Here is an 18,463-nt window from a genome sequence, read left to right on the forward strand (position 1 = left end):
CGAGTCCTTGCAAGAAAGTCATTAAAACTGGGCAATTTTTGTAAACGGAGAGATGCACGGAGCGTGTCTAAAAACCCAGGGGGATATGTGAAGGTACAGGGAAGAGTGACTGTCCCTTTAACATACATTGAAGCGGGGACTGACGTAGCTCAGTCGGTAGCGCGCTGGCGTTAAAACTGAACCAGTTTGTCGCCATAGGCGTGGGTTCGAAACCAGGGTCTCGGTGGTCGACCTCAGACTGACACCGTCGGCGTTGTTGATGTCAACAAATCACATTTTTTTGCGACAGCCTGCTAGGATTTGAGACAATCAACTCGAATATTAACCCGTTACTACAGGTCTCACTTTCCTGCAAAAACAAGCAATATTCCCACACGCTGGCTGATGAGAAAATAAACGACAGCGGGGGAAAAATAAATTGAAAAAATCATGGCCGCGGAAAATAGCAATCCATGGGACGTTACTTGCGGTTCACAAAAAGCTAAATCAAGTTACATCGGCAGAGCAGTATCGATTTCCGCTAAAAGATGCTGGTATTTCCTCCAAGCGCTGCCATAGCCATAGCCATTCGAAATAAAACGTTGTTCCGCTTACATGTTATAGAATTATTGCTGTCATGATTGCGTGTGTGTGTGTTTGTGTGTGCGGGCAACCCACGCGCGCACGCATGGGCACACCTAAGAACGTATGCTCACACACACACACACACACACACACGTACCCACACTGGCGCACACACACACACACACACACACACACACACACACAGTCAGATGAAAATAATACAAACACAAAATTCACATTATTAAACTCAGTTGTAATAAATAGCATAGGTCAAAGCCGGGAAAACAAACATCTGCGTTCGTGCGCTTAGAGCTTTGCTATGGGTAGGTGCATTTCAAAATCAATGATAACATTCAAAGTGTCCCCCAATTCCTAAACAAAAATCAACAGACAACCAGGTAGGAAGTAGTGTTCTATTAGTTGACAGGAGATCGCACGCACCTCATCAAAATCAAAGCCGCAATAGCATGATGCAGAGTCCTAAATGCTAAAACCGTGGAAAGGCAAAAGTAACCGGTTTTTTCCCACCTCGGCAGAAAAAAAGCAGAAATAACAAAATGATAATATTGTCCTTTTTACATTCGTTATTTTGCATCGATTGTTGTTTAACAATATACCTCACTTCCAGAGCATAAGGAGGTGTCAGACTAGTTAGGGTCCAACAGGGTAGGGTTTGGTACGTATACCACCATGATGTTAAAGGCATTATCCTTAACGTAAAAACCAGTTCTGCTTACGATCTCATCTCTGCCCGTGCTTTTACCCGGGATCAGGCCTTGTCTTCACTTGGATACATACCAAAAATCAGTAATCTGGTTGCTTTCTGTGGAGAGATGGGAATTCTTTATCAATCCTGGGGACATAATAGTGGACTACTGACACATTCGTCAAACAACAGTGTAGCTTAATAGTTGAGTAATTCGGTGGCTTACAATTCTTCTACTTTCGCAGTTAACCAGAAAACGTACTCATAAGATAGATTCCCTGTGCCTGTGTGCAGAGGGGGGAGGGAGGCGTAGCCCCAGACTCTTGAGAGAGAAAATGGGTGCCGCGTGACTGTCTGAGCGTGTAATACTCATGATCACGTGCCCGACTCTTGTGACAGTCTGTGAGCTCCGTGACTGAGAGGATTGAACCATTCCGGCATATGATCTGTGCAAGTCTGTTACATCACTCAGCATTCAGCAGTTGATCAATAATCAAGCATGCGGGACAAAGAGGACTCAACAGCTACAAGTCTCCATGCGGGAGATTTGTCCCCACGTTGTGAAGACTAACGGTGAGTCTCCCAGTTCTGAGAAAGGATCATTCATTCATAATATCTGGGCGTGTCTGTTACATAACTCAGCATTCAGCAGTTGATCAATAATCAAGCATGCGGCACAAAGAGCTGGGACTCAACAGCTGAAAGCCTCCATGACGGAGAAGTTGTCGTGCACACATTGGGAAGACTATAACTGTGAGTCTCACAGTTCTGAGAAAGTATTATTCTCATTCACAATATCTGTGCACGTCTGCAGTTACAGCACTCAAAATGTAGCGGATCAATAAGTGAGCGTGCGGTACAAACAGGACTCACACTGAGCCAAAGGACTGAGGGAGATGTGTGTCAGTGTGTGTGTGAAGAACAAAGGAGAGTTTCTGCCCACCACGACTTCGAACTGCCGAGATGTGTGGTGAGTTCATGTCATGGTAAAAAGATCGATATCGTGAGATAGTAGAGAGAGTGAGAGAGAGCGAGAAAAAAGGGGAGAGGGAGAGACTGAGAGGTTTACCCAAGCAAGGGAAACCCCGCTCAGTTCTCGTCTTTCAGTGGCAGGTTAGGAGGTTTTTCTTGCAAAGAGTTTGGTTTGTTTGTTTGCTTAACGCCCAGCCGACCACGAAGGGCCATATCAGGGCGGTGCTGCTTTGACATTTAACGTGCGCCACATACAAGACAGAAGTCGCAGCACAGGCTTCATGTCTCACCCAGTCACATTATTCTGACACCGGACCAACCAGTCCTAGCACTAACCCCATAATGCCAGACGCCAGGCGGAGCAGCCACTAGATTGCCAATTTTAAAGTCTTAGGTATGACCCGGCCGGGGTTCGAACCCACGATTTCCTGATCACGGGGCGGATGCCTTACCACTAGGCCAACCGTGCCGGTACTCTTGCAAAGAGGGGGACAGAGAGAAATCACGCCGGATAAATTGTTACAGCGTGTTTTGTTGTCATAACACAAAAGCTACGGTCCTCATAACATGAAGAAGGGTAGAAGGTCTGGAAATATCACTTAAACAGCTTCCCAAAGTGTGTGTGTGTGTGTGTGTGTGTGTGTGTGTGTGTGTGTGTGTGTGTGTGTGTGTGAGTGATATTTTTAGATGGCGAGAAGACGGGGAGACCGAAGTATGGATTTGATGAGATATGGTGTTGCACATGATGAAAGCGATTGGTCTTGAAAGTCTTCCAGTGGTTGTGGAGGGATTTTCCCGCGAAGAGAGAGAGAGAGAGAGAGAGAGAGAGAGTAAGACCGAGAGAGACACAGAGAGAGGGAGGGGGGGGGGGAGATGCGGGTTGGCGGGGGTAGGGGGCGGGAAGGAAAGTATGGATCTGGGGAGATAACGTGTTGGAAATTAAAGGAGAAGAATTGATTTGTAATCTTTCAGTGGTTGTTTTGTTGGTATTTTCTGGAAAGTGGTAAGGTGGAAGAAGTATGAATCTGGTAAGTTACTGTGTTGCAAATGACAACCGCTAGAAGTGATTTCTCTTGTACTATCTTTCAGTGTTTGTGGTGGTACTCTCTTTAAGAATGAGAGAGAGAGAGAGAGAGAGAGAGAGAGAGAGAGAGAGAGAGAGAGAGAGAGAGAGAGAGAGAGAGAGAGATAACCTGCATGAATAAATTGTTTTAGACCACTGAGAAATGACGAGTCTATATTTCAGTGTTCTGCAGCTGTATTGGCGCCGCGTATTCAATAATAATATCGTGTTACACTCAACAATTAAATATATGTATTTTAAAGGCACAGTAAGCCTCCCGTAAACCATCACAGATACGGTCAGGCTTTTACACACAGTACAAACACCCTTTCATTTAAACACTCACCGATTGAGAACATCCTAGGTGCCCTCCGAAAAGAGCGAACAATTTTCAAAGAATTTATTTTTGCGTGGTTTATCTTACCCCTGAGCCATCGTGAACCCGTGTGATCCAGTTTCCCTTTTTCACAATGTAGTCGTCAGTTAGTTATTTGAATGCGACTCGATGTGAGCTTATTTACAATTATTAGCACGTTTTTATGCACGAAACAAACGGCTGTGGTTCACAAGAACTCTAGCGATGGCTTTTGACAGTTGAGAGGAACGGCGATATGCATGATAAACCGTCGTCTGCTACGACCCTTGTGTGACCCTGCTTCCGGGCTTTTCTTTTTTCAAACTTTCACAACTTCGAATTGTACTGATCTTGTCTTGATGAAAAAAGAATTCTTTTATGATTAAAGAATGTTTGTGTAACAAGCTGTCAATTTATTATTTAGATTTTAAAAGTTAGGTATAGCGCAAAAACGCACCACGGCCCAAAAACATTTTGATAATCATCGATTCACGGCTATCGCCAGTTTACATCAATGACAATGACAATGACAAATCTTTATTTTTCGAGGGTGACAAGAATAAGCATAGATATGCTTTTTTGCATCTGGCCCTCGCCCTAAAGAGGGACTAAACTATTTTACTATAACTATGACTAGGGAAAAAAAGGTTACATAAAAACATTAATGGTAGAACATATAAGTTTATGTACATGAAGCGCATTATGTAGAAGCATTGTAGATCATAAGGTAGTGTTCAAAATTGGGTGTAAAGCAATGAAGATAAACGGAAAGTAACCCAACAATACATTAGCTCAGCAAAACAATGTATTACAGAGCCAAATCTTCGTGATTTTGTCACAATAAACCATAATTCCGATAATGAACAACTGTATACAAAGAAAACATACCAATCAAGTTTATTTGTTCATAGAGTTCATTAAATGGAAAGAATATTTGGTTCTAAAAGAATCTGTGTTGGTGGATTGCCGCAGGGCGTCCGGAAGAGCGTTCCAGAGGCTGCTTCCTGAATAAACAAGACTTGATTTAAATAGGTCTATCCTAGGAAGAGGAGTGTTTAGTTTTATAAAGTGGTGCGAATTCTTCAAAGAGAACTTTGAGCAAATGGTTTCGGGTGCATTTTCTGTCATAATTTTATGCATCATTATTCCTTTGTTGTAATTCATTCTTGACTTCAGAGGTAGGACCCCTATGTTGATGTAGTCTGAGTCGGTGAGAGTAGTCTGTTTGAGTAATACTACTTTTAGCGCTCTTTTGTGTAATCTGCTGAGCAGCTTTAGGGAATTATCACTTGCAGAGTCCCATAGAGTGGATGCGTAATCAATAAGAGACTGAATATGAGCAGTGAAAAATAACTTCCTGGCTTGACAATTAAGGAAGTGTTTAATTCTAGATAAGAGGTACACTTTCTTTGACACTAATTTACTAAGTTGTTCAATGTGAGTTGACCAAGACAGGTTGTTATCGATGTGGACACCTAGAACTTTGTGATGGTCGACTTTTTCCACTATATTGCCGTCAATCATTAAATCGGGACCAGTTGAGGTAAAATTCTGTCGTTTTTGTCTAGTTGTAATTATCATATATTTGGTTTTCTTTGGGTTAAGAGACATGTGATTTAGGTCAGTCCATTCTGTCAGCTGGTTTAGACTTCCTTGGAGGGATTCTGATAAGCGAGTTAAATTTTTGTTACTGGAGTGAATTGTGGTATCATCTGCAAAAAGTTCACATAAATGTTGAATATAAAGGGGGAGGTCATTAACATATATTGAGAAGAGCAGAGGTCCTAATACCGATCCTTGTGGTACACCGTAATCTACAGCTTGCATGCTCGATGCTCTAGTGTTTGTAAGAACTGTCTGTTGTCTGTCAGAGAGGAATGAACTAACAAGATTGATAGTATCATATCCGACGCCATACAAACCGAATTTTCTAAGCAATAATGTGTGATCAATTACGTCAAAGGCTTTTGCAAAGTCTACGAAAATGGCACCACAGAATTCATTATCGTTTATTTTGTCCAACCACTGATCAACAAGAGAGATTAAGGCAGTGTGGCAGGAATGCTTAGCTCTAAATCCTGATTGTTTAGGATGGAATAAGTTGTTTTGGTTGAAATGTGTTAGGATGTGTTTGTTGATATGCTTTTCCAGTGGTTTTGATAACACAGACAAAATGGAAATTGGCCTATAATTTGAGGGGTCTCTTTTGTCACCTGATTTAAACAGAGGAATGACTTTAGCCTGTTTCAGGGCGACTGGAAAATATTTTTTGTCTAAACAGAGATTGTAAATGTAGGTAAGTGTTTCAGAAATTACGGGGGCTGACAATTTAAGAATCCTACCATCAAGCCCATCGAGCCCCCGGGTGCCTGTTTGCTTGAGGTGTGTAAGTGCGTGAAAAACTTCAGGTACTGTAAGAAGGGGAATTTTTGCTGGACATGAAATTTGTTTTGATTTGCAAAATTCTTCTAAAACTTTCAAATCATTTAATTTGGACTTGTCATTTTTAATCACAGTTTCAGCAATTTTGGAAAAATGTGTGTTTAAAGCATCGGGAGATATGTCCTTGATACAACTCGGATGACTGGCAGCCTTTTTATTCGTAAGTTCATTTATTGCCTTCCATATATTCTTTGAGTTTTGCTTTGAACTTGATGCTAGGTCACGAAAATATTTTATCTTTTTTGTTCGTTTAAGTGAATTTACCTTATTTCTCTGTTCTCTGTATTCCTCTTCCTTGCCAACCGACTTTAAAAAATCGCGATGGTCAATGGCATGTTGTAAATCATTATCAAACCATTTAGGTTTTACAATGTGCCTAACTCTCTTTATTCTCCACGGAGCATGTTTATCGTATATGTCATTGAAGGCACTAAGCCAATGTGTTAGGGCTTCGTCCGGATCCGTAAAATTGTAAGTATCAGATAGTGGGGAATTCCAAAGTTCATGTAGAAAGGTGTCTTCGTTAAATTGAGAAAAAGAGCGGTATTTTATTGTCTTGTGACCAACTTTAGGAATTTTGACACCCTTTCTTGACCATGTTAAACAGACAGGAAAATGATCGCTGCAACCATTGGCTGGAACACAACATTCGACAATATTATGGTGATCAGTAACATAGATATGATCTATCAGAGTACTGCTGGATGATGTGACTCTAGTGGGAGTGTTGACTATTTGTTTAAGATTATAGAGGTTAATCATATCAACCCACTGCTTGTTTTGTTTAAGCAAATCAACATTAAAGTCTCCCAACAGAATTGTTTCCTTTGACTCGAGCAGAACTGCATCTAACATCTGTGTAAAGTTATCTGACCAGTTTGCTCGCTCTGCGGGATTTCTATAACAAAATCCTATGAGGAGTGGAGGTGCTCCTCTCAACTTAACTTCAATCCACACAGATTCCACGAAGTTCTCAAGGTGTATTATTCGTGTATAACTAATTGATTCACTTATGTACAAAAGTATACCAGTTTCTCTACTTTGCTGAGGGTCTCTGCGTAACGTACTGTAACCTGGAATAACAACGTCAGAATCCGAAATCTGAGGTGTTAATCTTGATTCTGTGATCCCAAAAATGTGAAAACTTGTTCCAGTATTTAACAGCATTGTAGAAATATCATTGATTTTATTTATAGCATGGTTAATGTTCAGGTGCCCAACACGGAGACCCTGTTTTGTTGGCCATGTAGTAGGAGAGCTACTCATATTTAAGCTCAAGTAGCGTTTTGGGGCGTTTTTTGTTTGTTTGTTTGTTTAATTAAACAATATACTTATTGATACTGAATCAGCTAATTATCCAGTAAGCAAGACAACAAAATAATGAAGAGATACAAAACAGTGATGGAACCAAAATGATATATGACACTTTACGAAACACAACGTCAAGCGTAAATTAACTAGTAAAGAGACAAGGAACTGTTTCCGACGACAAACTAGGTAAACAGCGAAAACAAACAATAAGCAAGTAGAAAATCGAAAAGCAGACAAGCACAATTAGGAAACAGGAAAATAAAAATAAAACGGTACTGTTACCGTTTATAATGATAAAGAACCAAACTAAAACTACAGAACTAGTGTAATAGACTCTTAACAAGTCTGACACAAAGCAGTTGACACAAGAGTCAATGTTGACACACTTGTCGCTTAGAAACAGAAGTCACTTTCAATCCGATAGAAAAGGGCGAATCGCTTGACCGTCCGAACACACTGCTGTCACTAAAGCTTGTCCGATTAAAGGCGCACAATAAAGGAGCACGCACACATCGAGTCTCTGTCTCACGCAAGACAAAGAATGTGATTCTCGTCTCTTTGTGAAAGAGTTGCTGTGACAGCCTGAACCACAGCACAGCACATCGATAGAATGAGACCCGAAGGGAAGTAACTCATGTTTGACCTGAGTTCAGGATGGGTCCAAAAAGTGTAGTTCGAGACAATCTGCAAAATTAATTCTTCAAAAATTGCTCGCTCTTTACGTAGGGCACCTAGGATGTTCCCGTTTGGTGAGCGTTCAAATGGAAGGGTGTTTGTACTGTGTGTAAAAGCCTGACAGTATCTGTGATGGTTTACGGGAGGCTTACTGTCCGGGCGTGATTTCCGGTATCATAACAGCCGTCCAGCACCAAAACGAGGCGAAATTGTTGTAGAAGACCAAGTCCACGAAAATAAATTATTTGAAAATTTCTCACGCTCGACAGAAAGCAGCCAGGATGTTCCCGTTCGGTGAGCGTTCAAATGGAAGTATGCTTGTACTGTATGTAGACGCTCGGGGAGCTCTGTGATGGTTTACGGGAGGCTTACTGTGCCTTTAAACGAACTAATTTATTTAATGTCTACAGCTGGCGCCACTGATCACGTTGTTGCGTGTGTTCAGGTCCAGTGCGTTTAATACAATTCAACAAAGTGTTATAATTATTGTTAGACACTGAGGTTTGCGTGGTATTGTCTTTTTTAGCTCTGTTTTTACGGCTATTGTTCTTCTACTGTAACTAATAAGCCACGGTGACTGATAGATGATCGTTGCAGACTGTCGCAGTCGGTGAGTTAGCCCGCAACAAATAGGCAGGAAAGCTGAAAATTGTAAATATTCGTTGACTTTATTATCACAAACAGAAAATGGTATTAATATTATTTACGCCAAGACTGAGACTTACGATAGATAACATGAAAATCTTGCAGAAAATTCAAAATATTTGTTGACTTTATTATCACAAAAAGAGAATGGCTATAACGTCTAATGAGGTCTCATTGTAGATATCACGTAAATGTTGTATACAATGCAAACAAAATGTGTGTTAAATTCAAATACTATGAGTACTATCGTCAACAAAAACTCCACTGAGATGTCTAGGTTTGGTTCATATTCTTGCATAACAGCTAGGACGCTTGATTTATAGAACTGCATGCTGGAAGGTTGTTGAAGGCAAAGTCGGAACGTCGAGTAAGACCGTCTTTTGCTTTTCCAAGCAGAAGGGTTCTAAATTGCCTCTGAACTGGGTATACCAAAACCTTGTATTTTTTCATATGTGCGCCGCCTTAGATAATAGTCCCGTCATTTTTTATTCTTGGTTTACGTACAGTTTTGTTCACTTGTTTATGTGCTTTCTTTTCCCCCTCTTATTCATTCGTCCAAGTCTTTCTCCTCTTCTCTGTATATAATAAGGGTATTTATAGGGCGCAAATCCTAAAATAGTTATAAGCGCCTCTGCATATTATGCATACAGTGTTCTGTTCTCCCTTTTTCTCTCGTGGTTATAGCATTCTTCTTTGCTTCCTGACCCGTCGCGATATAACCTTCGTGGTTGAAAACGACGTTAAACACCAAATAAAGAAAGTAAAGAAAGAATGCTTCCTGACTTTCTTGCTTGTTTAATTCGTTCGTTCTTCTTCTTTCTTTCTTTGTAGGAAGGGGAGGGGGGGGGGGGCAGAAGGAGGGTTCAGTGTTCTGTCACTGCTGTGACGATTTTAACGAACACAACAGCTGTGTTCACGCAGTGGAAAATAGCGGGGCGTTTTATGCATTTCTCCACAGAAGAGCTGCCATTTGTCGCCCCATTGCTTCGCTTTTTGTAGTCAATGATGCGTGTACACTGTGTTTTCATTCGATCTGCCTTGCACTGTCTGTTTTGCAGCGAATGCCATGCTAGGGTGTGCATATCATATTGTTTGTGTTGGAAAAGTATTCTTCATACAAACAGGGCCCCGTATTAATCCGGCCCGCAGCTCTTTCGTGTAGCAGTCCTGTTTCGCTAAAAAAAAAATAAAAACTGGTCCAAAGAGCCACGTGAAATTCATAAATTTTTGTCATGTTCATGGAGCAATGTATTGGTAACATCAAGCCTTAGAGTGTGTTAATTTGCGTGTACAGTCAGCTTCCTTGTACTCTTGAAGCAGGCACACTATAGTATCAGAACACTTCGTACAACTTTGACCATCCACAAAAACACTGCAAGTAAAATCGTAACAACGAGCTGAAGTATTGGGAAAGCATTTACGGAGTGAAGTGCCCTTGTCTACTCTCCTATGTTTTATGACTTACTCCAGCTGATAACGGTTCTCTGTGAGTCTCGCTTAGCCCATAACTTGTCAAACATGCTTACTTCCCTGTCTGTATTCCATGCAGCCGAAATACAGCATGGCAAAGACATGGCATGGTGAGAGTTAGGGGTGGGTGATGGTGTTGGGAAGGGGTTATGTAGGATTTGCTTTGAGCGTATGCCAGTGCAATATGTAGGCCCTTTAAAACAACTTTTTTATTGTTCGTTCGTTCGTTTGTTTGTTTGTTCGTTTGCTTTCTCTTTCTTTCTTGTGTTTGTTCGTTTCAAGTGTTTTTGTTGTTGTGTTTGTATGTTCGTGTGTGGGTTCGAGTATTCCTTGTTTGTTTGTTTGTTTGTTTTGTTTGTTGATTTCTTGTTTTAGTCAGCAGCAGCAGCGGCAGTTGAAGAATTATCATTGCCATGGTAACTTTTATGACGAGCATATTTATCATCCATTAACTATAGTATCAGTAAAATTATTTATCTTTGGTGGGTTGTTTTTTCTTCAGCATTAGTCCTCAGCTTTGTGATTATTTTTCCTGGCTCTTTTCCGCTCGTCATCAGCCACCTCACCCCCATATCACACCCCTCCCGCATCAGTCTCCTCTCTCTTTGCTCGAAACATGATGTTATTTTGAACGCCTGTGCTTATGGTGCCAACCATTCAGTGGTGCCAACCAGGATGTCACGTGGTGTAGCGATGTGTCTGTCTGTGTTCTAGGTTTGCACTCTGTGACACGCTTGTACTGTGCTTCCTGGTGAAGTTCGAGTCGGAATGAATGTAAGTACTGATCGATAACCTGCTTGCACACCTGCAACCTGAGAGTGAACGTGTAGAAGAAAATGAGAAGCAGATTTGTAGGCTCTTTGCTCTTTTCAGCTCAGCTTTCCGCCGCGGTCGTGTAGTTCTGATGTGTGCCTACATGTACCCGCGAACGCAAACGCAGTAACAGGTCAATGGTTTGGCCAAAATTATCAGAGGCAGCAAATTTGCAGGCAAGGATTTGAAAGCAGAAAAAACAAGTCGCGTAAGGCGAAAATACAATATTTAGTCAAGTAGCTGTCGAACTCACAGAATGAAACTGAACGCAATGCAACGCAGCAAGACCGTATACTCGTAGTCCACCGCTCACGGCATAGGCAGTGAAATTGACAAGAAGAGCGGGGTAGTAGTTGCGCTAAGAAGGATAGCACGCTTTTCTGTACCTCTCTTTGTTTTAACTTTCTGAGCGTGTTTTTAATCCAAACATATCATATCTATATGTTTTTGGAATCAGGAACCGACAAGGAATAAGATGAAAGTGTTTTTAAATTGATTTGGACAATTTAATTTTGATAATAATTTTTATATATTTAATTTTCAGAGCTTGTTTTTAATCCGAATATAACATATTTATATGTTTTTGGAATCAGCAAATGATGGAGAATAAGATAAACGTAAATTTGGATCGTTTTATAAATTTTTATTTTTTTTACAATTTTCCGATTTTTAATGACCAAAGTCATTAATTGATTTTTAAGCCACCAAGCTGAAATGCAATACCGAAGTCCGGGCTTCGTCGAAGATTACTTGACCAAAATTTCAACCAATTTGGTTGAAAAATGAGGGCGTGACAGTGCCGCCTCAACTTTCACGAAAAGCCGGATATGACGTCATCAAAGACATTTATCAAAAAAAGGAAAAAAACGTTCGGGGATTTCATACCCAGGAACTCTCATGTCAAATTTCATAAAGATCGGTCCAGTAGTTTAGTCTGAATCGCTCTACACACACACACACACACACGCACGCACATACACCATACCCTCGTTTCGATTCCCCCTCGATGTTAAAATATTTAGTCAAAACTTGACTAAATATAAAAAGGTTATACACTACTGATATTTTTCAAACATCAAGGTTCTGTTGCTGTCGATATTTCGCCTGCTAACAGCACTGCAACCGGCACATACTACTATGCCGAAACCTTATTACGCAAAGCCGTCACTCATGAGATGATCAGCAGAACTTTACAAAGCCCCCAAACACTGAAACCTAGAACGACCTAAGACCCCTAGGCTACGAAGTTTTGAATCACGCACCCTTCAGTCCCGATCTCACTCCCTTCGATCTCTGGTTATTCCCGGTGTAACACGAAATTCTTACTCCACTGACGAAATATTTACTCCGGAGTAAAAATTTCGTACCAAATTCTTACTCCGAGTACACCTTTCGTACGAGAAAAGAACTCCCCAAGGCACGAAAAAATTACTCCCTCCACGAAATTTTGACTCCCCAATTTTTTTACTTCCAGTAAAAATCTCGTACGCGAAAATGAGATGCGGGCGAAGGGATAATGCCAATACGTGATCTCGCGCAAACAAATGTCGCGCTACCCTCCCTCCACCCCTTCCACCACCAAGACTAACAGGGGACAAGGGAGTAAAAGTTGCGTACACCTGGCGTGGGCAGTAAATTGCTCGTGTTAGGGTGGAATAATTTATTCGTTATTTATTCGTCAGGGGAGTAACATTTTCGACCGAAATGTGACTCGGAACACACCTGTCGTGGGGAGTAATTTTCTCGTGTTACACCGGCCTCTCTTGAAGAACCGACTTGATGCGGTTAAAGAAGGGTCACCCCAGCCAGGACCTCGCAATAGCCATCCCCGAAGGAGATTATCGGAAAGCCGTTTCTGATTGGCTCAGGCGCTAGTGACGTTGCATCGAAGTATTTTGAGTAGTTCTGAAGGATTGTGTAACCTGGCCCGGATCAGACACGTCCAAGCAACAGTCTTCGCGAAAATCACATTTGATGATTTGTGTGAGAAGGAATGCGGCTTTGATGCCTGTCGTCGGTCTCTATGACACTGATATCAAACGCGTAACAGCATCACATCAGGTGTATAGAGTGTCATAATTGTCATGTTTTGTATGGTGTGTAAAGTTTGATCTGCACCAGCTGTTGCTTCATTTAATGACAATTATGTTTCATTGTCAACAGCGGTTTTAGGTGAAAAATACTGTAACTCTGTAATGAGTGTCTTCTTCAGACGAGAACGTTGCATACGTTTATTAGATTTGTGAGGTCGAGGCTGCATGCAGATGCCGAGCTGAGTCGCCTATTCTTTATGTACGTACAATCTGTCCGGTACCGATTGATTTTTTCTCGTTTGCATTGTAAATTTAAAGAAAAATGGAAATAAATAAGGAAAGAAAAGAAAAGGTATTGTTATTTTGGTAAGTGTTCATCTGGAAAGAAGCTCTTATCCCATGTAACATTTTCAGAAGATCAGAGATGTTGCAAATGACTACTTACACGACACTGGTCTGTACCTTAAAAAGTAAAAAAAAAAAGTTAAAAAAACAATAAGCTAACTGAAATGTTAATATTAATATGCATTTCAGATGTGCCAAGACATCGTGTGTTGGAAGCAGAGCGTGTGAGGTGAGACCATGGGACGACGGGTAGAGGCACCTCTGCCGGCGTGGGAACAGACGACTTACTGGATAGTGGGGGTGTCAAGCATCCTCTACGGGTTATACAATGTCTTTTTGGCGTCGTTGGGTGAGTCCATTGTCAATGGTAAATAGAGAATACTACATGGCTTGCTGTGTCGTACCAGATTTACAGGGGTTGTTTTTTAAAATATTGAACTGCGAGCGAAAGCGAGCTGTTCACTATTTGAAAAAGCAACGAGTGTAAATCTGGTACGAAACAGCAAGCAATGTAGTATTCTGTTTATCCTACATACTGTACTTACGTGTATTTTACTGAAAATGTCGTGCAGTCGAGGCAGCTAACTTGAAGACGCTTGTTTTGGAACCTCGATCTCTTCTAAAGCCTCGTGCAATCTATTACGCCAAAGTAAAAAATACGTCACTCTGAAAGTGTGGCGTGACGTGTTAGTTCTAAAAATTTATCGAAGGTAGTTAGCGAGTGCAATGTTTTTTCTTCTATAATGACGTTTGTCTCGGTGACTTTGGCATCATAAGCAGTGGAAAAACAGGTCCCTGCCAGACTTGCTTGACATGACCTTATTTACATGATATACACACGTGTGATTTGAACGATTATTATCTCACGGGTGTCTCTCTCACGAATGTAGGATAATGCATGTTTTGTAGGGTTCTCTCAGTCTGTCTCTGTCTGTTTGCCTTTGTCACGATATTTTTTTTTTTTTTTTTTTTTTTTCAGAAAAAAACTTTTACATTATACAAAAGGACAAAAAATAGTCATACGTGAAAAAAATATACGTGTCAACATGTGTAGCATCAAAATGATCATATGTCATCATATATTGATCTTTTTAAAAACAATAGTCTTTACCTTATATCAAAGAAAATAAACAATAATTTGTTTTTAATTAATAAAACTTCAGACTAACGAAATCTCAAAACAACATGATTTCCAAAAATAATTTCCAGTGTTAATCGTGAATCGGTTTTTAAAAAAATGCTTACGCACATCTTTGCGATTAAAATAATGTGATTAATCTTCTTTATATTTTTGCTGTTACTTTTTATACCAAAAAGCACATCTGTAACATTCAACCTAATTCTTTCGCCAATGTTTACTAAAATGTACATTTCAATATATTTCCAAAACCTGAGCACTGTTGGGCATTGAAAGAAAAAAATGCTCCAATACATCAAGTTCATCCTTACAATATGTACAGTTTTTATTAGCCTTCACTTTCATTTTACACAATAAAATATTAGTTGGATAAATGTTTTGCAATATTTTCCAATGCAGTACACGTAATCGAACTTCACTAGTGACAGTGGCTGCTAAGTTCCAATTCTTTTCGTCAATTTCAAATCCTAATTTTCTTCTCCAAAATCCTTCTGAACAGGGTGGGCTGTATTGTTTTCCTACCAGAATCTTTCGAATTTCTTTTACTGATTTAACTTTTTTTCCACAAAAGGTCGGAATGTCACAGACTGAACAATTTACATAGTTTATATCGACATTTCTTAAAAGGAGATGTACAGCTGTTCGAACAACATTGTACTCAAGCAATCTATTTGCAGTGTAGCCAGTTCTTTCACACACTTCTTCATAGGAAGCAAAACGTCCATTCTCACACACATCGCTCACATACATTATACCACTTTTAATCCAATCCGCAAAAAAAAAGTGGGTTTCCTTGACAAATTATATTTTTGTTGTTCCACAACAAACCCGAAACAGAATTACCATTATTATCGACTTGATTGTTATCAAGCCATGCCTTCAACACAACGGACCAAAATTCCGATTTAGTACTGTCCAATCCTTTAAATGGTTTGCAAAAAAACACTCAAAGCGACTCCCAAAACGGAAAAACAGTGTTTTGGGGAGCCATGACCATTTCTGGTCTTCATTAGACAGAGTTAGGTTCACAACCCAGCTTAACAAAAAGGAACACTGCATCTGACGCAAATCAATCATATTTAATCCACCTTGCTTTACTTCGTTACATAACACAGTTCTTTTCACCTTTTCAAATGCTTTTCTGTTGCAGTCTTTTTTGCGCCACACGAAGCGAAACATTAACCTATTAATTTCAGTTAGAACGTCGTCTGGTACAATCAGCGCCTGCATTATATAGACAAAATGTGGCAGAATAAACGTTTTGAATACACAGACTTTACCAATAATGCTCAAATTCATTTTCTCCCACACGCAGATGAGCCTTTGTCACGATATATCTGCCTCTCTGTTTTCCTGGCTGGCACCTTGTGAATTTGTGAAATTGCTTCAGCAAAACAAATGACTTTCTTTTCGAAAAGCAGCCACAGGCATGTAGCTTTTTTGGAATATAAAATCAAGGATGATCTTGTCCTTTGTTAAAGTCTTGAATGATCTGTGATGGTTTTTGTAAAAACAATTACACGTAATTTGAAGCATCTTTGTCATTGTCGCAGATCTGCAGGATAAGCTCGAATACGTGGAGGATGGATACGAGATCCTTGGAAGAAAACAGGTGAGAACACTCTGGGTAGCTTATGGATCGCAAGATAGTCTAAGATGTGAAAGTAATTTTAAGTTCAATTTATGATCTCTTTTTGTAATTTGATATCTGGAGGCAAGATTGCATGTGAAGCTCTAAGTAGTCAATTCATTACATTTGGTAGAGAGAGAGAGAGAGAGAGAGAGAGAGAGAGAGAGAGAGAGAGAGAGAGAGAGAGAGAGAGAGAGAGAGACAGACAGGCAGACAGACAGACAGACAGACAGACAGACAGACAGACAGACAGACAGACAGCTATGACCATGTTAATTTTATTTTTTCAAAATGATGTGTCCAATGTCTTTATTTCAGGACGTGGAGGATTATGAGTGGTACATCTATTCAATGTACTTCTGCTGGAAGCTGCCTCCCCTCCTGCTTCTTCATATCGCTGTGTCCAGGGCCATGTTTCTTCTCAACATTGACGTGCAGGTAACATAGTTGTTGCAAGGAGAATGGCCGACTTCTTGGTGCGGATATGAGACAAAGATGACGGCTTTTTTCTCGCCTCAGACTGCCAATTTGACTCATTTCCGGTTTGGATACACCAATAGGGATCTCATGTGTATTGATGCGCGTTAGAGTTGATGTAGATAAGTAAGGATGAGCATATGTGCGCGTTGAGGAAGGGGAGAGTTAGAATTCAGGTTGACTGACATGCACCAAAGAAGGCCAGATTTTGTCATTCCTCAATATTATTGTATAATGTGGGTTGATTTGTTTCAAAACACACCTACTTTTTGGTGAATGGTCAATCATCACTAAAACATTTTTCTTAGCGAACAGTGTTGAGCGATCAATGTTTGCCTTCTTGCAGACCAGAAAGTACGTGTACGTGCTGAACGGCGTCATGTTGGCCTGGGGTCTGCAGTCATGGCGATTCTCGCTGCTTCTGTGCCTCACACCTGTGCCTTTCTTCGCGGCCTCCGCCCTGCGTAGCGTGCCTGCTGTCTGGGCCGTCTCCGTTGCCGCTACCTACTTATGTAACGCCTACGCTGACGATCTGGTAAGGGGCTCCGCTCACATATGTAACTTCAGCATTTTTACGTGTACGTGAAAAAAAAAATACGTCAAGTAAAAATAATAAGAAGTTACATATGTAACTTCAGCAGGACCGACGACGCACTGCAGATTATCCCAGCCCGCTACACGTTGCATGAAAGGAAAACAGGCCAAGTACTCGTCATAATCGCTATCGCGGCATACATAATAGGCCGTGCGTCGTCTGTGCCGCTGAAACTGCGCAGGCATATTCTGCCCATAAGACGCTCGTGTATTTGGTTTTTAGCAGAATGTGGTTGTAGCAAATCATCGTGCAATTACGATCATTTAGGGCACGAAATCAGACTTATACAGCGCGACCAATACAACACGGACATCCCTTTGTTAGGTTTGCTCGGGTTAATTTTCTTAAGCAAATTTGCCAAAAAGAAAAATGAAGAAGTGGAAAGAAAAGGATAAAGATAATGTGTGAACATTGAATGTGGAGTATCAGATTTTTGCACAAGAATCGCAACTGCATAAATCAGTAAAGTTAAAAAGAAGGAAAATCGGAGTTTCGAGCGTAAATATATGATTTAAATCATTTCTTTACAAATGATGTCTATCTTTTTTCTTTCTTTGGGGAACGTCAGTTGGACACGTTATAATTATCTATTTTAATTATACTTCCTGTTCTCATAGCTAGACTCCGCGAAAGGTTGACCCGTTAACCTGTCTTCTTGGTTTAAACCGCAGTATTTTATTCAGATACAAAGCCATGGAATGTGTGGTCAGTGAAATAAAACCCGCCTTCTTCTATTTCAGATGAACCTGCTGGGAGTTACAGACTCATTGAATTACTTCGTGGTCATTTACATATGGGCGTCTGTCTTTTTACGCTGCACGTGCTGTGCTGTCGAACGTGTATGGTCCCTGAACCAGGCCACATTTGCATCAACACCTGGACACAGTAAAAATTCTTCACGAGTGACACGAACGGGGTCCTCTCAAAATTCTTCTGCTGGTAGTGCCAAGAAAAGGTCAACTTCAGCGTGCCAAAAAGAAAATGGCTGCCAGTCGGACACTCAGGGACAGCTGTATGACTGGCCAGTGTTATCAAAAATGCCGAGTGTCTGTGATATGTATCTCTGCGTCTTTTACACGCCTTCGTTGTTCACCGGTCCTCCAGTTACATTCAAGTCTTTCATCGAACAGGTACAATTATATTATGCGCGTGCTGCTTAACTTTTTTCTGTCTCTGTGTCTGTGTGTCTAAGTGTGTGTGTGTGTGTGTGTGTGTGTGTGTCTCTCTCT

General features: G+C 40.7%; 1 protein-coding gene across 3 annotated transcripts in view; it reads left to right on the top strand.

Annotated features, from left to right (window-relative positions):
* The first annotated feature begins 1,715 nt into the window (after positions 1-1,715).
* Positions 1,716-18,463, top strand: part of LOC138953777 (protein-cysteine N-palmitoyltransferase HHAT-like) — a 32,266-nt gene continuing 15,518 nt past the window's right edge. Inside the window, exons 1-6 of one of the 3 annotated variants that reach the window (XM_070325684.1) lie at positions 1,716-1,843; positions 13,584-13,743; positions 16,086-16,144; positions 16,481-16,600; positions 16,986-17,174; positions 17,975-18,364. In XM_070325684.1, coding sequence (XP_070181785.1) covers positions 13,632-13,743; positions 16,086-16,144; positions 16,481-16,600; positions 16,986-17,174; positions 17,975-18,364 — 870 coding nt within the window. In that variant the 5' untranslated portion in view covers positions 1,716-1,843; positions 13,584-13,631. The other 2 variants (XM_070325685.1, XM_070325683.1) reach the window with 2 other exon arrangements.

This window comes from Littorina saxatilis, linkage group LG17, assembly GCF_037325665.1.
Source record: "Littorina saxatilis isolate snail1 linkage group LG17, US_GU_Lsax_2.0, whole genome shotgun sequence".
In the NCBI taxonomy this organism is placed as follows: Eukaryota; Metazoa; Mollusca; class Gastropoda; order Littorinimorpha; family Littorinidae; genus Littorina; species Littorina saxatilis.